The sequence below is a fragment of the Paramormyrops kingsleyae genome, chromosome 6 (genome assembly GCF_048594095.1).
Source record: "Paramormyrops kingsleyae isolate MSU_618 chromosome 6, PKINGS_0.4, whole genome shotgun sequence".
In the NCBI taxonomy this organism is placed as follows: Eukaryota; Metazoa; Chordata; class Actinopteri; order Osteoglossiformes; family Mormyridae; genus Paramormyrops; species Paramormyrops kingsleyae.
In genome coordinates this window covers 29,753,169-29,777,126 of record NC_132802.1, presented here as the reverse complement: position 1 = coordinate 29,777,126, position 23,958 = coordinate 29,753,169, and the positions used below count along the sequence as shown (strand labels likewise).

General features: G+C 42.0%; 1 protein-coding gene across 1 annotated transcript; it reads right to left on the bottom strand.

Annotated features, from left to right (window-relative positions):
* Positions 1–1,462: 1,462 nt before the first annotated feature.
* LOC111844718 (uncharacterized) lies at positions 1,463–23,000 on the bottom strand. Its single transcript, XM_072713261.1, has 10 exons — positions 22,371–23,000; positions 19,371–20,255; positions 18,370–18,481; positions 17,159–17,222; positions 7,085–15,861; positions 5,660–5,741; positions 5,023–5,137; positions 3,686–3,784; positions 2,484–2,560; positions 1,463–2,240 (listed from the first exon to the last, which is right to left on the bottom strand). Exons 1-10 carry the CDS (start codon positions 22,998–23,000, stop codon positions 2,153–2,155), a joined length of 10,929 nt encoding a protein of 3,642 aa, XP_072569362.1. The 3' UTR covers positions 1,463–2,152.
* Between the last annotated feature and the right edge of the window lie 958 nt (positions 23,001–23,958).

The window sequence follows — 23,958 nt, the reverse complement described above, 5'->3', positions numbered from 1 at the left end:
TCTTCTGCAAGTCTTTGTGCTATAAGAAATTCTGCTCTTCTGGCTTCAAGGTTATTGCTGAGTGTTTTTAAATCCTTCACTCTACCACCTAGACTTGCCTTTTGTGCTACTGGAATCCATCTCCCAAACTGTTAGGCTTGCCAGCGCTTCTTGGATTAGTCTCTTCACACTATCCAACTGTAGCTCATAGCCATCTCTATGCACAGCAGAAATCGGTATTACACTAACTCTTTCACAGGCTGCCTCTGTTTCTTGAATCGCAGACTTCATCTCACCTTCCCCATATCTAGACCAGAGATTGGACTGGACTGTTTTCTGACTTCTTCCAGCCTTGCATCGCACTCAGCCATTGTTTTCTCAAGGTCCGCCTGCTGCTGCCTTGTCAGTTTAGCTTCCTCACCATCTTTTGTGTCAGTTTCAGTGTTTGCTAGTTGGCCAGTCCTGCATTCATCATTTGTTTTGCTGACATTTCTCACTAGAGAAATGAGCTTCCTGAACTCTTGTAGTTCACTCATGGTCATGTTTCCAGCGGCCCTTCTCAGGAAGTTGGCTTGCTTGGTGAAGGCGCTTTTAGCTAAGGTCCTTTCTTGCTTCAGCTGCTTCACTGTCTGTCCAAGAGTTTCCTCCTTCATTGTTACCTGTCACTTCTCCCTCTACGACAGTTTATCGACCTCTGCCACTGCCACGTTGGTTATCAGCTGTCCCGTTATGTTAGGTTTCAACAAGTCAGCTCTTGCCCAAACTTGAAAAACTGCCTGCTCAAGACTGAAGGACGCAAGGAACAACTCAATTATCTTCTTCAATTGGAATAGGTTAGGCTGAGATCCTTCAAAGATAAACAACAACAATATTGCTTCATTTTAAATGAACATTTTTTTAACTAAACATCTATTTTATTCATCAATATCCTGGTCGTCAATGTCACAAATAAAGTAAAAGTAGACTAATAAAGTCTAAGTAGTAAAAATTAGGAAGACACATTAAGTTTACTTATATACAGAAGCGACACAATATATTATGCCACTTCATTGAAATGAGCTATACTAACAATGCAAACAGTAGATGCTTTTCTACAACATAAACTGTGGTTTTTTTTAACACAATAATACAATGCAAATTGAGCCAATGGTCAATGCCCATAAGACTGTTACACTTTCATTCATAACACCATCAAACTAAACATCAAACTAAACAGTCATGTAGTTCAACATGAACAAGTAAACAAATGACAGTTGCCCTTTGATTCCAGGGGCAGTCCCCAGGGTTAGAGCCTCACTGCAACCTATGTGCTACATTAACCAGAATGGAAGACAGATGGTGGTTCTGATATCTCAAAGAATTCTGTTCCCTGTTGGTTCAGACTGTCATTGCGCTGCTGGATTTTGTTAATAGTAAATGGCAGTCGCATCTGAGCTGGATAAAAACAAAATGTGAACAACTTCCAACAAAATCCTACTCCGGCTGCAAGTATGGCAGGTTTATTTAAAAAAAGTACACTTTTTTTTTTTTAATTGTTTAATACATATTTTTATGTACATTGTTTTGAGTATTACATAAAGCTGAGAAATGTTTTGCAAATTACAGATATAAAAGTGCATGAAAGAAAGTAATTCTCCATTTACAGTATCCTACCAAAAGTATCATAGAGTATCAGGTCTGTTTTAGAAAATAACAGCATATTAAACACGTACAGCCCTGTTGGCATTTCTTTGGAGGTACTGACTGCTTCAATGAGCTATAGATAAGCTTCTACTCATTTCTGCAAGAAAGCCAATGACCCATTTCTTAAGGCATTAATAAATTTTAATAGTGAACATGGCAGAATAATTGTGCAATAATTGTGCTTTTATGAATTGCAAACATGAGCCTTTGGGCCAAGATTGGTGGCTTCCTCTTGGCCACTGTTACTGTTATCAGCAGAAAATATATTTACATATTTCATAGTCACATAGTTTTTGTACAGTTAGGGTGATGTTTTGATGCTCACAGTAGGATTTTGTAAATGTCCCATTTGTTTGTAATCTTTGGCTAATTTCTGTGGTTTTCCATGGCAAAAAAACCTGAATTATATGGCACTTTATAATTTGTTTATATAGATATGTGAACAATATAAAAGAAGCTGTGTGCTTTGGATGGCATTTCTATGAGCGAATCAGCAGCAGCCTGATTTTTTATTCGGCTGCTCCTTGCGCAATATCAATGGTGCTTCTTCCTTCTGATCCGTCTGCTGTTTGAGCATCCTGGAGGCACAGAAACACGAAGCGTGAGAGCAGAAAGTCCTTCCATATATGCTAACAGTCCTGCTGTAGCAGTATGCAAAATGCAAATAGACATTAGTCGTGGGGACACATTTGAATGCAAGAAAATTAAGTAGCATTCACATTCCAATCTCTATGGTGCAATAACAGTGACGCTGTAAGTAAAATTAGTGACGGTCATTTACAGTAATTATGGTTCCTAATCATAGATTTAGAGGGACATACCGGGCCAAAGTTTCCATCGAGAGCGCCACATTCTCTCCAGTGGCAACGCTACACTCCATGAACTTAATTCTGTGCTCCTTTAAAAGAAATAGATACCCAGTAAACAATGTCAGGACCTCATATTGCTCAATACACTGCAACGATATCATGAGACAACCCGACCAAAGAATGCGTGCTGCAGTCTGCCTTGCACAAGTACTTAGATCAGAAATAGTGTCCAAAATTAGCATTCATATGGTTACTATGGACAGTTCTGTGGGTTATTTGCTATGTGGTAATAAGATCTGTTATTTTCAGTGTGGCCTACAACCAATATTGGTTTCTGTTTCTCTTATGAAGAAGAAAAACTCAACAGTAAACAGCTTTCTGTCTGTAGTTCAGAGTCAGTTTTTTAATTAACACCATAACTGTTATTTTGTTGATATTTACTTAACGTACATAAAATATATTCAAAGTGCATATGTTAGGCACTTGTTATGGTGAGACTCAAAAGTGTGACATTTGAACTTATTTTACTGAAAAATGTAACCACCACAGAGGCAGAAGATACTCAAGTAGAACCAGCTAGCTCACGTAGGATAGGTTATGACTGTAAATATCCTCCTGAGACCCAAGGGAAAAAGTGTCCTTCAATTGTAGGTTATCTGTCTTTGGAGGAAATAAGACATCTTACAATTTAGATTTTTTCAAATTTATTCTTATTTTAATTTCACAGCATGTCCTCTTTAGTGCACAACAAGAATAAATATGTTTCCCAACATCAGCGAAAAAATAAATGTAAAAATACAATGTCCACTACAATGGACATAAATGAATAGGTCGGGTCTCAGGAGGATATGCTTAAAATGTAAATAACTCTCCAACACTTCTACTGCCCTTATTTTAGTAGTTCCTTGGTCAGTTCAATGGAAAATCAGTGGTCTGTCATCAGTCCTAATGACTAACCAAAAAAATAATTTTAAGTGTTTCTGGAAATACCCTACTGAATTTATATTGTTTAGGGAACAACGGGGCAGAAACTAATGAAATCACCTGTAAGCTTCTGTAAAAATAAAATAACCTTATTAAAAGTTTAGCAATAGTGATAATACTATGTAATATTCAGACATTAACCAAAGACTCTGTATACATGCTATGGTCTACAAAATCCAATAGCTGAAGTTGCCAGATGTTGAAAGATGTTAGTATGTCATCATACTAACCTTGGCTAATCTTTCCCCCTCATGGAGAGGGACTTCTCGTTTGAAGCTGTCATTTTTGTTGCCCAGCAACATAATGATGACATCATCTGTGGCTCCTTCCTGTTAGAGGCAAGATCGCCATAGATAAAAATATCACGCGAAAAAGCCTTTCTCACTTACTGTATACGTTTAAAGAGTCAGACCTGTTTACATGGTTTCAATTAACCTACATAAGAACATAATGTTCTTATGTTCTTAATTAACCTAAGGCATAAAAAGCTGAGGCTAAAACTGTCCTAAAAGACTTACTTTGTTACCCTGACCTTAGTTTGAAATGACTTTGCAAGATGAGTCATTTTAATCTTAATCAGAAATCATGCTGTATCAATTCCATTATGTACAATTTGCACATACATTGTTTTGCCAAAAGTATTGGGACACCTGCCTTTACACACAAACTTTAATGACATCCCATTCTTAATATATACATAATAAGGAGTTGGCCCACTCTTTGCAGCTATAACAGCTTCAACTCTTCTGGGAAGGCTGTCCACAAGGTTGAGGAGTGTGTTTATGGGGATTGTTGACCATTCTTCCAGGAGAGCATTTATGGGGTCAGGTACTGATGTTGGATGAGAAGGCCTGGCTCGCAGTCTCTGCTCTAATTCATCCCAAAGGTGTTCTATTGGGTTGAGGTCAAAGCTCTGTGCAGGCCAGTTAAGGGGCCAAGCCCAACCCCTAAAAAACAACCCCACACCATAATCTCCCCTCCTCCAAACTTTACACTTGGCACAATCTAGTCAGGCAAGTGTCGTTCTCCTAGAAACCGCCAAACCAAGTGATTTGTCACTCCAGAGAACATGTCTCCACTGCTCTAGAGTCCAGTGCTGGCGTGCTTTACACCACTGCATCTGACACTGTGCATTGCACTTGGTGATGTAAGGCTTGGATGGAGCTGCTCGGTCATGGAAACCCATTCTATGAAGTTCTCTAGGTTCCATTCTTTTGCAAATGTTTGTAGAAGCAGTCTGCATGCTTAGGTGCTTGATTTTATATACTTGTTGCTATGGAAGTGATAGGAGCATCTGAATTCATTTCAGATTTGGAGGGGTGTCCCAATACTTTTGGCAATATATTGTGTGTGTATACAAAACTTTTCTGATGCAGTTTAGGAAAAAAATGTATGTTTTTCAATGCAGAATAGCAGGATTCCTACTGGACTTTAAAACCTAGCAGCATTTTGATCAGTGTTCCGCTGTTTAATCATTATAGCTCCTGCTGAGAGCAGCTGTGTCCGGCTTCTGAAGAGATTAAGAGGGTCTGACAGAATGGCAGATACACTGGTATAAGGACACTACCTGAATGCAGGATATCCAGTATTGGACACTGTTGAAACTATCAATGCAAGTTATGTCGTACATGAGCAGCAGTCCCTGGGCTTTGCGTAAGATCTGTTTAGTGATGCTGTGGTACCTGAGGAGAACAACACATTGTAGCTGAAAGCATATATACACAAACACACAGTCGCCCCAACAGATGAAGTTATTCATGACTTGGCCTTGGATAATGGAATGGGAATACATTTGGAGTTCTCTGAAAGATTACAGAAATGCCCAGATAATGTGTAAGCCAAAAATATGGAAATGATTTGGATTGCATAAAATCATTTATATATATATGTATGTTGGACTATGGGATTTACATATCTTCGCTTGAGTGTGCCACACATCTTTGTCTCTGCAACCAGCCTCGCTCATGTGTCAGACCCATCTCTGTGACCGTGGAACCTCACATTTGTCACACTTGCTTTTCAACTTTTCAGTGCCATTAATTTCGCATTTTTAATAATGGGCCCAAGTATCATTTGCAAACCTTCTCATTCGTGTGGATCGTCTACCCCAGACCCTTGTGAATGTGAAGGGGTGGCTGTAATCTACCAAAATTATTAATACTGTATATGCAATTGATATTATGAACTTAAGTAGAAACTCTTACCTCTCCTGTCCAGCAGTGTCCCACAGCTGTAGAAGGACACGTCTACCATCCACCGCCAGAGACTGGATACAGCTGTCAAGACCTGACATGTACATACAAACACACTATATGGACAAAAGTACTGGGACACCTGGCTATTATAATTACAGATTCAAGAGGTTGGTTCTAAATGTCCTGGGTATGATATTAAACTGCATTCAACCCTGCAAGCGGGTGTCTTGTCTGGTGTCTCAGCGTATGCTCTGACCACGGTGAGTGATGTCTTGGGAAGGGAGACATTTTGCTTGCATCTTTGCTCAGTGGTTGATGGGTGCCCATAAGTGACACTCCCCTGGTCATCGGTGACTTTAATGCAACCACTGGCACTGACAGGGCTGGATATGAGGATTGTGTCGGTCCCCATGGGTCTGGTGACCGGGGTGGGAGTGGCTCCAATCATCTATGACCCATCACACCCTGAACTCCTCTCCTCTGGCAGATGATTCAGAAGTCTCCAGACCAGGACCAGTCCCCACAGGAAAAGTTCCTTCCCTCAAGCTATCACCCTTACAAACATCTAACCTGCAACATCAACCTACACCTGATTCCCTGACTGCTACACCCTGCTCCACTCACAACACACCATCAAACTGAATCTAAGACATCCCATACACTTTGCACTCTGTATGTCATTTGCACTTTATGTACACTGTCTGTCTGTAAATAAGACGTAAGGAGCATGTACTGATTACAATATTTTTAATACCTAATATTTTTGTCCATATGGTGCACGTACCAAAAAAGAAAAGCTACACACAAACAAGTATATATATGCAAACAGAGATAAACAAATTGGATACAGCTGAAATGACCATGAAATATTCGGTAATGCTTTGCATTAACTGTGCCTTCATAATGCTTTTATATTGCATTCATAAAACTTTCAGTGCACCTTTATAATGTATTCATGAAGTATTCATAAAACATTCATAAACATCATGTATGTATACCATAACATCCTAACATCCCTTAACAGCTGTAAAATACATTAATAACAAACATTATAATTGTATAATCATGTAATGTTTGTTATTAATGTATATTAAAGCTGTTAAGGGATGTTAGGATGTTAAGGTGTACTTGCATGCTGCTTATGAATGTTCTATGAATGCATTATGAAGGTGAACTGAATGTTCTATGAATGCATAATGAATGCATTATGAAGGTGCACTTAATGTAAAGTGTTATCAAATGTTCTATTATAATAAGTTACATTAGTACTTCTGATGGTACTTTTGGTCAGTGTTTTATCTTGAATTTATCTTTTAATTTTCCTAGATATTGGACTGTTGCAAAAATATTCAATCCAAACGTTCCTAGATCACAGAAACCTCAAGGTAGAGACCTACAGAGTGGTATCTTGTGACACTGGAGAATGCTACTCACCAATCGTGGCACAGTGGTCCAGGGTGAAATCCCCACTCTGGATGCGTTTCATGAAGGAGGTCTTGCCTACACTGCTGCTGCCAACCAGAACTATGTTGTATAGTAGGTCCGGGCCTGATATTGGTGGACTCCAGCTGCCTGTGGGGAGACAGCCAATAGCAAGCTGTCCGTTGTCCTCCGGCGTCACAACAATTCCTCCACCCATGGCCCTGAATCCCTCTTTCCCTTTATCTTCTCTATTTTTCTGTTCCTTTGCTTCCACCTCCCTTTCAGCCATCACATCTCCACTCATCTCCTGCTCTGCCTCCTCATAAATTCGTATGGCTTCCATTCTCAGCTCCTCTTCTCCACATACTTCCTCTGGTGTCATACTGTATCTTTCTGCCCCTTGCTCTCGTTTCGTCACTCCCTGTTTCTCCTTGTCCTCGCTATTCACATGTTGTATTAATGATATACCTTGTTTATTGCTAGATCTGGATGTATCATCTACTCCTGTCACGTCTGACCCTCTTTTGCCATATTCCACTAATTCTGTCAGCAATTGGTTATTATCTTTGCAAGCCTCATCTCTCCTTTCATTGTCTTTCTCTCCCTGTTCTGCAAGAAGCTCCCACTCCATAACATTCATGTCGCACTTGAGTTTCTCTTTCAAACTTTCACTATCCTCTGAGGAACCTGTACATGCTTGTTCACATTCTATTACATCACTGCCTTTGTCCTTTTGCTGCCCAACCTTTGTTTCTTTGGCCTTAATTGTCCCCTGAGCTGGTCCAACATGTAAACGTTCAGTCTTCATCTCTAACTCATCACCATGATATGCTAACAACTTTTCCTCATCTGTTGATATTTTTTGTTCTAGCTCCTCAAAACCATGACATTGGATGAACACAGGTGTCTCGTCCCATTTGTCATGGGGGCAGTCATTATTGTAATCTTCTAAACCCCTATCAATGTGAAGGCTTTCCTTTTCACTAAGCTTTAGTGCTATATCTCCCTGCGCTGACCCTCCTTCAAATGTGTCCCAATTCTTCCCATCACCTTTGTGCTGTCCTGCGGTACCACCTCTATGTTCTGTTTCCTCTTGAGTTATTGCTTCACTTAGCTTTTTGAACCCTGCTCCTTCATAATTATTCTGCCTTTCAGTCTTTTCTTTGTATTTCATCTCCATTGCTATCGTGTCCCTGCCCTGACTAGTCCCTCCATCCCATTCCGTGTCACTTTCCATACTTAACTGCACATGTTCTATAACAATATCCCTGCCTTTTTCACAACTTCCCTGCATTTGTATTCTATCTCCATCCATTTGAAATTCAGCATTCTGAATAACTTCAGGTCCCACAGCTGTCTCTGCCATAGCTTGACGACCTCTCATTTCACCCATTTCACGGACTATTGAATCTGTTTGTATTTCCATCCCTGTGCAAATTGTCTCATCATCATTATTCAGTATCTCAGGCACCCGGCTAGAGTCTTTGTTTGCTCCTCCCAGTACATCACTTCTGACCAGAACACTGTCATGACTTTGCTTTATAACATTTGCTTCTTGTTTTTCTCCATCCAGAATGACACATTCACTTAACTCATTGCTGTCTTTTTGATTTACAGCATTTGCTAAAGTGGATGGACATTGTCTGTTTTCCATGGTATTTCCAGTTGTTCCCTCTATAGTTTCTACATCTTGATGTTCTTTGTTATTTTCAAAAGTGTTTAAGTCTTCAGTTTCTTCCCTCAACTCTATTAGTCTAACTATATTCCTTTGCTCATCAGACTCTGTAACATCACCGTCTGACAAAATGCATTTCTTTTCTTGAATTTCCTTTAACTCATGATTATCTATGATAAAGTCAATGATTGTGTTTCCTTGGTCAGCAGCTTGTGGCATCTCTTGAATCTTTGCTATTTCCTGTGTTATTTCTACATTGTTATATTCTATATTATTTTCAGTTTCATCCTCCTCTGGTATGGGGTAAAGGTCATTAGCTAATTTCTGGCTGGTGTCCTTGTTTATTCCAAACTCGTCTGTCCTCCATCCTTTCCAATAAATAACATTGTCTATCTGGCTCCCCAGTTCACTTATTTCTCTGCACACTGTTGACCCCAGTTCAGCTTCATTTGTTTCATCCCAGATATCCCAACTCTCCTTCTTCTCATTACACCCAGAATAGAACTGCGGCTCCTTTAGCAGCTCACAGTCCCAGATCCACTCATTGTCCTCCACAACTGCCCTGGACGTGTGGGGGTCACATTCATTTTCAGATCCCTCCACCTCTCGAAGGTCATCAAATGTATCTCTTAGATGAGTCTTGTACCTGTATTGCAAGGTACATGGTAACATGCTGCATGGTAACTCTACCCCCACATACTCCTGGTTACGATCCAGCATCTCTAGCTCCTTGTCCAATTGTACCTCCTCATTGTCTTGGTCCATATCCAGCATCACTACCTCCACATACTCCTCGTCCTTTGATATTATCATTGCCTCCTCTCTCTGCTTGTCCTTGTATGTTATGTTTGCCTTTTCCCTCTCCAGGCATTTACCTAGGTTCTCTGCATCATTACTGTTCTGGTCCTCATGTTGTATATAGTCTTTATTCAATAACTCTGCCTCATAAAAGTCCTGACCTGGATTTATTATCACTGCCTCCTCAGTCTCCAGGTCCCTGTCTGGTATCACTATTTCCTCCCCATCTTGTTCCTCATCCAATACCCCCATGTCCTCTCCCTCCTGGTGCTTGCTCAGTATCTCTGCCTCCTCACCCTTCTGGTTGCTACTCTGTATCTGTACCTCATTACTGTTCCAGTCCTTATTCAGTAGATAAACCTCCGCACTGTCCTGGTCTGTATTCATTACGACTGCCTCCTCACTCTCCTGATCTTGAATTTGAATCGCTGCCTCCTCACTCTGCTGAGCCTGAATTAGTGACTCTGCCTCCTCACTCTGCTGAGCCTGAATTAGTGACTCTGCCTCCTCACTCTGCTGAGCCTGAATTAGTGACTCTGCCTCCTCACTCTGCTGAGCCTGAATTAGTGACTCTGCCTCCTCATTGCCCTGATCCGTTTTCAGCATCTCTGTCTCCTCACCCAGTGTGTCTGCGCTCAGTAAGCCTGTCACCTCTCTCTGCTTGTCCTTGTATGTTATGTTTGCCTTTTCCCTCTCCAGGCATTTACCTAGGTTCTCTGCATCATTACTGTTCTGGTCCTCATGTTGTATATAGTCTTTATTCAATAACTCTGCCTCATAAAAGTCCTGACCTGGATTTATTATCACTGCCTCCTCAGTCTCCAGGTCCCTGTCTGGTATCACTATTTCCTCCCCATCTTGTTCCTCATCCAATACCCCCATGTCCTCTCCCTCCTGGTGCTTGCTCAGTATCTCTGCCTCCTCACCCTTCTGGTTGCTACTCTGTATCTGTACCTCATTACTGTTCCAGTCCTTATTCAGTAGATAAACCTCCGCACTGTCCTGGTCTGTATTCATTACGACTGCCTCCTCACTCTCCTGATCTTGAATTTGAATCGCTGCCTCCTCACTCTGCTGAGCCTGAATTAGTGACTCTGCCTCCTCACTCTGCTGAGCCTGAATTAGTGACTCTGCCTCCTCACTCTGCTGAGCCTGAATTAGTGACTCTGCCTCCTCATTGCCCTGATCCGTTTTCAGCATCTCTGTCTCCTCACCCAGTGTGTCTGCGCTCAGTAAGCCTGTCACCTCTCTCTGCTTGTCCTTGTATGTTATGTTTGCCTTTTCCCTCTCCAGGTATTTACCTAGGTTCTCTGCATCATTACTGTTCTGGTCCTCATGTACCTCCACAGTCTCCTGTTCCTCATTTAGTACCTCTGCCCCCTCACTCTCTAGCTCCTTGTCCAGTTGTACCTCCTCATTGTCTTGGTCCATATCCAGCATCACTACCTCCACGTACTCCTGGTCCTTTGGTATTATCATTGCCTCCTCACTCTGCAAGTACCTCACCTCTATCTCTGATTCCTCACCACCCTTATCTGTATTCAGTGGCTCAAACTCGTTACCTTCTTGGTGCTTTTTCAGTATCTCTGCCTTCTCATTGTTCTGGTCTTTATTCAGTAACTCTACCTCCACACACTCCTGGTTGTCATTCAGTATCTCTGCATCTTCATTCTCCTTGTCTTTAAACTGTACCTCAGTCTCCATGTTTATGCATACTAAATCAGTCTCCTCTCTTACTTGATCCTTATGTATCTCTGCCTGCTTATTCTTCTGATCCAGAAACTCTGCCTCCTCATTGTCCTGGTCCTTGTTTAGCAGCTGTACCTCCACATGCTCCTCATCATATTTTAATCTGTCTGTCTCCTCACTCTCTGGGCCCTTGTCCAGTATGTCTCGCTTCTCACTGTCTTGTTCCTGATCCAGCATCTCTGCCTCCTCACCCTCCTGGTCCTGTTTTATTATCTCTAACTTCTTATTCATCTGGTCCATATTTAATAACTCTGCCTCATAAAAGTCCTGACCTGGATTTATTATCACTGCCTCCTCAGTCTCCAGGTCCCTGTCTGGTATCACTATTTCCTCACCATCTTGTTCCTCATCCAATACCCCCATGTCCTCTCCCTCCTGGTGCTTGCTCAGTATCTCTGCCTCCTCACCCTTCTGGTTGTTACTCTGTATCTGTACCTCATTACTGTTCCAGTCCTTATTCAGTAGATAAACCTCCGCACTGTCCTGGTCTGTATTCATTACCTCTGCCTCCTCACTCTCCTGATCTTGAATTAGAATTGCTGCCTCCTCACTCTGCTGAGCCTGAATTAGTGACTCTGCCTCCTCACTCTGCTGAGCCTGAATTAGTGACTCTGTCTCCTCACTCTGCTGAGCCTGAATTAGTGACTCTGCCTCCTCACTCTGCTGAGCCTGAATTAGTGACTCTGCCTCCTCACTCTGCTGAGCCTGAATTAGTGACTCTGTCTCCTCACTCTGCTGAGCCTGAATTAGTGACTCTGCCTCCTCATTGCCCTGATCCTTTTTCAGCATCTCTGTCTCCTCACCCAGTGTGTCTGCGCTCAGTAAGCCTGTCACCTCTCTCTGCTTTTCCTTGTATGATATGTTTGCCTTTTCCCTCTCCAGGTATTTACCTAGGTTCTCTCCATCATTACTGTTCTGGTCCTCATGTACCTCCACAGTCTCCTGTTCCTCATTTAGTACCTCTGCCCCCTCACTCTCTAGCTCCTTGTCCAGTTGTACCTCCTCATTGTCTTGGTCCATATCCAGCATTTCTGCCTCCTCACCCTCCTGGTCCTGTTTTATTATCTCTAACTTCTTACTCATCTGGTCCATATTCAATAACTCTGCCTCATAAAAGTCCTGACCTGGATTTATTATCACTGCCTCCTCAGTCTCCAGGTCCCTGTCTGGTATCACTTTTTCCTCACCATTTTGTTCCTCATCCAATACCCCCATGTCCTCTCCCTCCTGGTGCTTGCTCAATATCTCTGCCTCCTCACCCTGCTGGTTGTTACTCTGTATCTGTACCTCATTACTGTTCCAGTCCTTATTCAGTAGATAAACCTCCGCAATGTCCTGGTCTGTATTCATTACCTCTGCCTCCTCACTCTCCTGATCTTGAATTAGTGACTCTGCCTCCTCACTCTGCTGAGCCTGAATTAGTGACTCTGTCTCCTCACTCTGCTGAGCCTGAATTAGTGACTCTGCCTCCTCATTGCCCTGGTCCTTTTTCAGCATCTCTGTCTCCTCACCCAGTGTGTCTGCGCTCAGTAAGCCTGTCACCTCTCTCTGCTTGTCCTTGTATGTTATGTTTGCCTTTTCCCTCTCCAGGTATTTACCTAGGTTCTCTGCATCATTACTGTTCTGGTCCTCATGTACCTCCACAGACTCCTGTTCCTCATTTAGTAACTCTGCCCCCTCACTCTCTAGCTCCTTTTCCAATTGTACCTCCTCATTGTCTTGGTCCATATCCAGCATCACTACCTCCACGTACTCCTGGTCCTTTGGTATTATCATTGCCTCCTCACTCTGCAAGTACCTCACCTCTATCTCTGCTTCTTCACCATCCTTATCTGTATTCAGTGGCTCAAACTCATCACCTTCTTGGTGCTTTTTCAGTATCTCTGCCTTCTCATTGTTCTGGTCTTTATTCAGTAACTCTACCTCCACACACTCCTGGTTGTCATTCAGTGTTTCTGCCTCCTCACTCTCTATGTCTATGCTTGGTAAGGCAGTCTCCTCTCTTTCCTTATGTGTTATTTCTCCCTCTTTATTTTCCTGGTCCAGTATCTCTGCCTCCTCATTGTCCTCATCCTGTAGTCTCTCAGTTTCCTCACTCTCCTCTAGTTCCTCATTGTTTTGATCCTTATCCAGGATCTCTGCTTCTTCACTCTCCTTAACCAGATTAATTATCACTGCCTCATCATGATCCTGGTGCTTATTCAGTATCTCTGCCTCCTCACTGTCCTTGTGCATCACCTGTAGCTCACTCTCTATGTGTTTGTTCAGCAAATCTGTCTTTTTTCTATCCTGACCCAGGTTCTCTAGGTCATTACTGTTCTGGCTTTCATTCAGTATATGTACCTCCACATTTTGCTTATTCTGATTTATTACCTCTGCCTCCTCACTAGTCTGGTCTTTATCATTCTGCGTCATATTCATGATATGGGCTGCCACAGTCTCATTGTATTTACCCAGCACCTCTGTCTCCTTATTATACTGATCGTCGTACAATAACTGCACCTCCTCACCCTTCTGGCATTGATTCAGTATCTTGGCCTTCTCACCCTGCTGCTGCTTATTCAGCAACTGGCTCTCCATGTCACAGCCCAGTAAGCCTGTCTCTTCTCTGACCTGATCCTTACTCATTGTCTCTGTTGTGTCATTGTCCTCATCTTTATTCAGCAGCTTTACCTCCACACACTCTTGATCTTGATTTAGTATCTCTGCCTCCCCACTTGCCTGGTCCTTACTTACCATCCCTTCCTCATTATTGTTCTGGGTCATTGCCATGATACCTGCCTGCATAGCCCCATTGTATCTACTCGGTATCTCCCTTTCCTCCTTGCCCTGGTCTTTACACATCAGCTTTGCCTCTCCACTTTCCTGGTACATACTCAGTAGCTCTGCCTTCCTGTTCTGCTGGTCTTTACTTAATAACTCTGCATCCACACCATTTTGTTTTCTCTCTTCCTGGATGCTTGATACATTGTCCACTAACTGTTTGACTGACATAACTATTTCTTTTCCATGTGTCATTTCTCCTGATAGGTTTATAGTCATCCCCATATCCCGGTTTTGATTTGCTGAATCTTTTACCACACTCTCCTCATGCTCATTAAGTGGTTCTACCTCCTCACAGTATGTATCTTGATTCCCTTGCTCCTTATTGTCAAGTTCCTCACTCAGAATCTCTGCCTCCACTCCTTTCTCTTCCTTACTTAATAACTCTTCCTGCTTGCTTCCCTGGCTTTTAATCAATAGCTCCACCATAATATTTTCTTCATTTTCATTCAGTACCTTTATATGGTCATTGTCCTGGTTTTTATTTGCTAACTCTGCCCTCTCTATATCTCTGTCCTTATGCAGTAGACCTGCTTTCCCACTATCGTGGTCCTCATTCATTATCTCTGCCTCCTTACTTCCCTGACACTTCCTCAGTCCCTCTGCTTCATCACTGACCTGCTCCTCATCCAGTTCCTTGGACCACTCATTCTGCTGCTCCTGATTTAGAAACTGTGTGTCCTTCCTCTCCTGATCTTTATTCAACAGCTCTCCTTCCTCATTCATTAAATGGGTATTCTCAGGTTCATGACCGGTACTCAGCAATTCTTCCTTCTTAGCCTGGTAATCTTCACTTTTGGATTTTGCATTCGGACTTTCATTTTTTTTATGCCATGATTCTGCCTCTTCCCTCTCCTGCACCTTACTACCTGCCTCATTGGTTTTTTCCTCTTTTTCCCCTGCCTCTTCCCTCTCCTGCTCCTTACTCCCTGCTTCATCGGTTTCTTCTTGTTTTTCCCCTGCCATTTCCCTCTCCTGCTCCTTACTGCCTACCTCATTGGTTTCTTCCTCTTTTTCCCCTGCCATTTCCCTCTCTTGTTCCTTACTCCCTGCCTCATCGGTTTCTTCCTCTTTTTCCCCTGCTATTTCCCTCTCCTGCTCCTTACTCCCTACCTCATTGGTTTTTTCCTCTTTTTCCCCTGCCTCTTCCCTCTCCTGTTCTTTACTCCCTGCCTTATCAGTTTCTTCCTCTTTTCCCCCTGCCTCTTCCCTCTCCTGCTCCTTACTCCCTGCCTCATCGGTTTCTTCTTCTTTTTCCCCTGCCATTTCCCTCTCCTGTTCCTTACTCCCTGCCTCATCGGTTTCTTCCTCTTTTTCCCCTGCTATTTCCCTCTCCTGCTCCTTACTCCCTACCTCATTGGTTTTTTCCTCTTTTTCCCCTGCCTCTTCCCTCTCCTGCTCCTTACTCCCTGCCTCATCAGTTTCTTCCCCTGCCTCTTCCCTCTCCTGCTCCTTACTCCTTGCCTCATCGGTTTCTTCCTCTTTTCCCCCTGCCTCTTCCCTCTCCTGCTCCTTACTCCCTGCCAAATCGATTTCTTCCTCTTTTTCCCATGCCTCCTCACTCTCCTGTGTCTTACTCATTGACCCTGTATCCTCACTCCTGGCCTGGGTTCCCTTCTTCTCCCAGAGTGCCTGCCCCTCTCTCAAGTGGAGGTCGGCCTGACCAAGACCTGACCCAGTCAGGAGCTTCTCATTTATGGATGGTCTGACCCCAAAATCTGCTTTGCCTTGGACACCCGAGGTACTGCAGAGAGAAAGACAAGCATAAGTTTTGACTCCATTGGGAAATAGAAATATCCATCCATCCATTCATTAATCTATCCATCCATCTTCCCACCGCTTATCCAACTTATCCCAAGCAGCATAGGACACAAAACAAGGGTAAAGCCTTGGCTGGAATTCCAATGAGAAGCTGGTCATGGTGTGTTTGTGTGTGTGTGTGTGTGTGTGTGTGTGGGTTTGCATAGATCACATTTGAGGACCAAATTGTTCCCAAATTGTAGTAAAACCTGAAATTTCCCTACTTTTGGGGACATCTTTTGAGGTCCTCATTTGGATAACCTCAGTTTTATAAAAATCTGTGCAATCAAAAAAAGTAAAAATGCCAAAAGTCTTGTATTTGGGCTGGCTGTCACGCCCAGCTCGTCCGATCCTCGTGTGTGCCACGCCCCCCTCGTTACCTCGTGTTAATTCCCGATTGTGATCACCTGTGTCCTGTTCCTTTTGGCTAGTCTTGTGTATATTATTAGTCCACGTCTTCCTTTGTTTCCCAGATCCGTCATTGATGTTGTCTGCCATATTGTCCTGTCTGCTCCCCATTTAGATAGGAAGACCAACTTGTGTGTGTGGTACTCATTGGTATTCCAGCCTATTCAGACATCTGATTGGTTGGCCCCACCTTCTGTAGTTGCTTGAACCCACTTCATTTACTATCTGATTGGTTATCATTTTTTCTTCTGCCCTCAGAACATTTTTGTGTAAGTGCAGCTCCCATGAGCTTACATTAATCATTGCAGGTATGAACACAACCAATATTTCCTTTACTTATTTGTGAAAATATCATAATTAGAAACTAGACACAAATTCAAATTGTGCTGTAAATGAGCAAAACCGAAAATAGACCATTAATAAGCATGTAATATAAACATGCAAAAGTTAAAATGCAACCTTGTTTCATTTCCCTGCTTCATAAAAAGGATTGCCAGGGGCACGCATGAATTGTAATCCTTCTCTCTACTGTTAGCCACTTTGGATAAAAGCATCAGATGAATTAGTAAAATGTAAATGTAAATAAAAACAATGAATCAGCTGTAACATATCTGAATGTTAAATTCAGTCATGTCAGGGGATTTAAAGATGCATGAATGGGATATTTTTTGTATTCACATAATAAAACTATGATTTGTTGAAAGCTATACAAATATGTTAACACTATAATATTATGTATAGGACTTTTTAAACAAGGCCAATGACAATTTTACAAAATGTACCGCTAGCACCTTACACATGTCTAACCCACCCCCACCACAACACCCCCTTACCCCAAGCTGTGGGTTCCAGAATATTCCCTCTTGAATTGGAAATACTGTTCTTGCTTGCAGGATTCTGTTTTGTGCACAGAAGGGTGAAAGAACTGGCCTTTAGGTGCTGGGTCTCTATACTGTACTGGATTAAATAAATCAAGTTTCTCAAAGGTCACATACAAGTCCAAACAATGAGGGGTCTTACTTAATTAACCTTTGGGGGGGGGGGGGGTCTTAGGACCTGCATTGGATATGAAGGTGAACTATCTATGATGCTGTACAATAGTCTTAGGAAGTCAGCACAAAACACACATACAATATTGTGCAATAGTCTTAAGCAGTCAGCACACAACACACATACAGTATTGTGCAATAGTCTTAAGCAATTCATTAATTGAGCTGGTAGTGGATAGCAAATACTTTAAATTGCTGGGGTGCCTCTAGGGATAGGTATTGGAACCAAAGCAGTTTTTATCCATCTAACCAACAAGATATCTGTAATTTTTTGGAGAGCATTTCATGCTTATTTTATGTTGCGTATGACCATTTTTATGTAGCATTATGTGAGGGTGCTTAGGGGGATTAAACATAAGGAATATATGTGTGATTTTTGGAAGCTGTTCTTTTGTTTTTCACACGTGGCAAAGTGGCTCAGTGGGGAGCTTCACAGCTCGGTGGATTGGGCTTGGCGATCTCTACCAGGGCCAGCAGTACGAACTTTGTTTCATTTTTAATACTGGGGAAGGTGCCATTTTACCTTTTGTTAGCAACAAAGATTTCATTCATTGTTTTATGTTTGACTTACAAAACAAAAGGGAACTGAAGAAGCCAGAGGAAATTCTACGACAACACGGGGAGAACACTCAACACACATGGAACCATGGCAGAGACTCAAACCCAGTCCTTGAGGTGTGAGGGAACAGTGCTAACCACTGGACTACAGGAATGTATTTGGTAAATTGAAATAGACTTTTCCTAGTATGCTTGGACTGAAATTTCCAGGAACAGCAGGCTGTAGTGTATATTTTTCCAAATATTCTATTCTTATTTGGCACATATAATGGTGTTCATAAGCTCAGTATAGGTTTATCACTTGCCCACTGTTTTTCTAGCAATTGAGCAAATTGTACCATTTGCTACTCTGACACACTGAAGTTCCTGCTGCTAATCACTAGTGACTACCTGGGCATATGTCCACCACATTGATTAATAAAATGGTGAAGACTCACCGAGGCTTTCAGTGAGGTCCTGGTGAGTCACCAGGCCATCCTGGTCCCCATCCAGCTGCTGGAACACCTGGTGAACTTCCTCAATGCTGAGACCAAGCTCATGGCTCAGGCCCTGAAAGACAGCAGCTAATCATAAATCTAGAAGTGCTTGTTATAATATAATGTGCAATTAATAAAGATTTTTCCCCCGGTGATGCATGTTGTGAATGCCAAAGATGCCAAAGATGCATTTTACCATCTTTACACTGGCATAGCTCACACATATATAACCATAACTTTCATTTACGTGATTTACGTGAATATCAATGGTGCTCCATTTTAAGTACTGCAAGTAGCCTGCTATGAATTAAGCTGAGGCAATAGTTACAACACTGCAGCTGGAGTATATAGAACGATAAGATATGGTTGTACTGATGTGGGTTACTTATCGAAAGAGTTTTTATCGAGCTGTCTCATATATCAAAGTGAGTGAAATGATACAAAAAATAACCAGTTTGTAAAAGTTCCATTAGTCAAATAACAATACTAAAGCATCTTATACATAAAGCAATATCTAAACAATAATATTTTTCAGGTTTGTATCTAATTTTTGGTTTGTTCATCCATCCATCCATTAATCCATCTTCAAACTGCTTACATAGATCAAGCTTGAGGGGGTTCTTAGGTTTGTGCATCTTTCAAAGCATGATCAAAGATCAAAAAGTAATCATGGTTTCACAGCTGGTAGATAATTTAATGCTACATTAATAACAAATTATGCCTGTTTAGGTCCGAGGAGGACCTTTAGTGTTGGGTTCACGAGCAAAGTCCAAACTGATTCATTAAAAATATAAAAGAGAACAAACGGGTCAATAATAAAACAGTAATTAATGTACGTTTTCTAATGTAATCGATGTGTTTCCTAATGAGTAATATTCCATTACAATAATTCATTAAGTTTAAAAACACTGATGGTCAAAAACCCAATCAAGTTGTTATATATTAGCCTACTAGATCAGTACCTGCACATTTTCCCATGTGATGCAGCCCTTCTCCTCAACATCAGGCTGATGGAAAATTTCCTGCATCCTCTGCAGAAGGGCAGCAGTATTTATATGTGCCTCTGCAGTTCTGCCCTCAGGCTGCTCCAGGCCCAGGTCTCGCTTCCTCAGACTATCCTGTCCCTGGCGTCTGGATCCCATTTTTCTCCTCCTTGCTGCTGGCAGAAATGTGTCTTGCGACCCTGAACATTCCTGTTGTGTGGTAATGGCTAAGTTCTCGGGCCGCTGCAAATTTGGGATGACGCCCATGGAAGTAAGTGATTTGTCACTGCCACTTCCACTCTTCCTTTCTGCTTTCTCATTCCCACATTCTCTCTCTTCATTCTGCAATGATTTCATCACTTCATCAGTAGCAGATTCCTTATTGTCCATAGACATTGTTTCCACTTCAGTCTCTGCCATTTCCTGTATCTCCTTCTCTTTAAGCCTTTCCCTGCCTCTCCTGTGAGAGGTACCAAACTTTCTTCTTTTCTCACTCCTGCTGGATGCTCTGTCTGAGTAGTCCTCATGCTGTTCAAAGCCCTTTACAACATTAGTTGCTGTAGGATCCTCAGTTACACTCTGTTGGCTTTCAAAGTCTTCAGCTCCGCTGTTATCGTTTGTGATCTTGACTTCGTGCTTGCTTTTTGATGTCACCTCCGCCATACTGATTTTTGTTTCCTCTTTTGTCATCTCCATCACCACATTTATAACATTTTGCTTTACCTCTGTTGCCTTTTCCTCTTCTCTTTCCCCTTGTTGCTCACTGACTTCTAACCCATCTATGTTGCTGAACCCTGCACTCTTTTCTGTCTCCTTGTGTAGGCCCCTGACTCCCTTGCGAGAAGAGCCCATTTTTTTCCTTTTCTGCATACGGGTGGAATCTTTCTGAGAGCTCTCATCAGATTTTTGATTCATCTCCAATGACAGGGTATTGGTGGCAGTCCTGTCAGTTACTATTGGATCTACTGACACGTTATTGAAAGGATCATAAACGTAGCTAGAATCATCCTTATTGCAGTCTGTGGTTTCTGTTTTGGAGAATTCCTGAGAGACCGCTACACTTTCTTCCATTGCAATATTTGTCCCTTTCATTTTTATGTCTCCCTCTTCTGCTAACTTCCATTTATTCTCCTTGATTCCTCCTGCCATATTTACCTCTGGTTCTCCTTTGACCTCCTCTACTACCAGGGGAATTTGCTTCTCCTCTGCCATGCTTTTATCACCTTCCTGTATATCAAGTTCCTTTAATACCCCTGTGTCCCTCAGGATGGTGTTCAGTTTCTCAGTGATGGTCTCTTTCTCCTCTCTCTCCAGCTTCACATCTATCTTTTCCGCTCTTATTTCTTCTAATTCACTTCGATCATCACCTGCCCCTTTACTTCTGTTCTCCATTTTATTTTTTGTTGCATTCCCATGAGTCGATTCTGTCTTAATTTTTTTGCCTAAGTGTTCCCATTCTTGGGGTGCTATAAAATTTTGTAGAACTTCTGTAGATGGTGCTTCCATATGGGTTGAGTTGTAGAATGGGCTATTCTTGCAGGGTTCCAGCAGATCCTCAAATGGAGTGAACTTTACTTGTTCCTCTGGAATAAAGGTTTTGGATTCATCTTGAAATGAAAAACTCTCCACTGAGGGGTTCTCTAATGGTGAATTCCTCTCTCTTTCTGAGGCTGTAACTTCTTGCTCATACTTTTCCAAAGAAAATGACTCTAACATATTTAAGTCAATCTGCATCATCTGTGTTTGCCTCCAATTCTCTCCTGTTGCCTGTGCACCATCTCCTTCTTCCTCTTTTGTACTCTCTTTCTCATTGCTTGCACCTTCATACTTCATCACATTTACCTCCAGAATGACATCTGTTACACTCTCTTTCTCTGCCTCATCTCTTTGTCCTCCATCTGTTCCTTGGTTCTCTTGTGCCACATTGTCTTCTAATATGTGTGTTTCTCTAAGTCTGTGAGTCTCGTTGAATTCAAGAATTCTAGTTCCTGTTGTCTCCTCTGTCTCTCTGTCAAACATGCCGGTTCCCCCTAATCCTGGAGCTCTAATTTCTGTGACCACATCTGTTTCTCTTACCTCTGGTTTCATATTTTCCTCAGCTATGCCTGTGCCTCTTGATCTATCTATCTCCCTCCCTTCCGTGTCTACCGAAATGTCCTCAACAATATCTGTTGCTGTTGCTTCCTGTGTCTCCCTGTTGTCAACCATATCTGTGCCCAACAACCCTGATTTTGTATATTTCTCATTTGTTTCTCTTGTGCTTTTGTGTTTCTCCTGTTCTTTATCTCTACTGGTTCCCGTTAACGCCTCTGCCTCCTTGTTCTCCTCCATCTCCAGCGAACCTTCCTTTTTTACTTGTTCCATGTTAATATACTGTATCACATCAGGTCTGCTTTTCTCTTGTGAATCTTTGCCCTGTAGCACACATACGTCCACAGAGTCTCCAGGGCTTCTTAACATCTCCTCAGGTAAAATATCAATCTCTTGTTCCCTGTCACTTTTTATTTGTAAGGCATGCCCCCCCTTACGTGTAGAACCCATCTTCCTCTTTTTATGCTCAAAATGAGCCATTTCATGTTTGCTGTCCTCATGTAGAGTGCTTCTTTCTGATTTTGGCAGCTGTAGAGCAGCATCAACATGGCCCAGTTGACCACTGTCTGTTGATTGAAGTTGTCTGAGAAGCAGGTCCCTCTCATAGGTGTCCTCATCAGTAAGCTTCCCTTCTGATTGGTCTAAATTTATAATCAAGTTGCTTTCATTGGTTATGTGTGATTGTTTATTCTTTTGAGCTTCTTCACTGTACATACTTTGAGGGTAAAACTGAGAATCAGCTGATTTGTTCTCAATAGTGGATATGTCTAAAAAGTGGAATGCATGCTGTTTTCCTGTGATGGTAGATTCTTCCCTTCCTTCCAGACACTCACTTGCCTTTTGTGGCTCTGTGTGTAACTCTCCTAATGGTTGGGCTGTCGTGCTTACAGCCTGGTCATCCACTACATGCTTACCACCCTCATGCCATTCCTCTTTCTCTGCACCATCCCACCCTTCCCTTCTGTGTTCTTCCAAATCTGTGGGAAGCTTTCTGCGAGTGGACCCCATTTTCTTTTTTTTCTCCATCTTCTTAGATTCCAGGTGAGGTGTGCCAGCAGAGTAAGGGTCATGTGATGGGGCGAGTGCCAACAAAGATGCTGTTCTCTCCGACAGGGAACTTTCTTCTAGTTTATAGTCCACCTCTCGTTTCTCCCCTGTGGTCCTAGAGTTTTTCTCCATGGACCATGATGCTACCCCGATGGCCATTGATTCCTCCTCTGTAGACTTTGGTTCTTCCCCAGTGGTCTGTAATTCTTCTCTCATGGGTCTTGATTGCTCCTCCATAGGCTTTGGTTCTCCCCCTGTGGTCCATGATTCTTCTCCCATGGGTCTTGATTGCTCCTCCATAGGCTTTGGTTCTCCCCCTGTGGTTGCTGATTCATGTTCCAAGGTCCTTGATTCCTCCAGCAGGGTGGCAAAGACGTCTGCCTCTTTGTCCCTCATCTGGCTGCCCAGACCACGCAAATCTTTGCGGGTGGAGCCAATTCTCCGGGCTTTTCCTGACTTCTTGCTTGACATTGTAATTCACAGAAATTCCTGAAATTGGACACATTTGATCAGTTTCATTCAGATCTCCCACTTTAGTGTACCAAAGCAACTAATTACAAAGATTACTATTTTTACTATTCTGAATGACAAACAGGACAGATTAATCCTAGAGTTTTCTGTGGGTACAAATTCCATCCATCCATCAATTCAGCCACCTTCTAACTACATATCCAGATCATGGTCACTGGGGGTGGGAACCTGTCCCAGGCAGAATAGAACACAAAGCATGGTTGTACCTGAGATGAGATTGTTACATTTAAATGTAGCTTTTCCAAGTGTTGAAATTACAGAATTATTTTTCTTGTTAATACCTATACTCTGAAAGTTCATTTTAAATTAATAGTTAATATCTTTATATTTTCAAAGAAGATTAAGTCTCTTTCTGATAACCAGTCAGCTTTCTTGCATTATTTCCTGTATGGCTGAAAAAAAAAGTAGGCCAAAGTGGTTTCATATTAGCATATATCATCTTTCTGACAAGTGAGAAGTCTGCATAAGCATTGTTTTATCAACAAGTGTGCAAACATTCACTATGCTTACTTTTTTGTTTCCCAAATGCATGACCGTGTGAAGCAAATTTTGTGTCAGAATGTTAGGTTTGATGGTTTGCACTCGTTCATTTACCACAATATCCAGTTAGCAGTTTGCTTGTACAAACTGCAAAACAAGATTATTTACATGCACATAAGTGACAAATGCTGCCTGATGTTGCTGATAGTGTTAACCACATAATTTACTACATGGTGTATAATTTTTTTGCAAAGTGAAAAGATTTCCCAGCTAAACATCTATATTATAAATGTACTAAAACACTGTTTCTCACATCAAATTGCTTTTTTATGTCCAGTTCTATAAGTCACATGATATACCACACAGAGCTGGACAACAATGAAGTGTGCAAGGCTTCCTGGTGATATACTGTACCAGA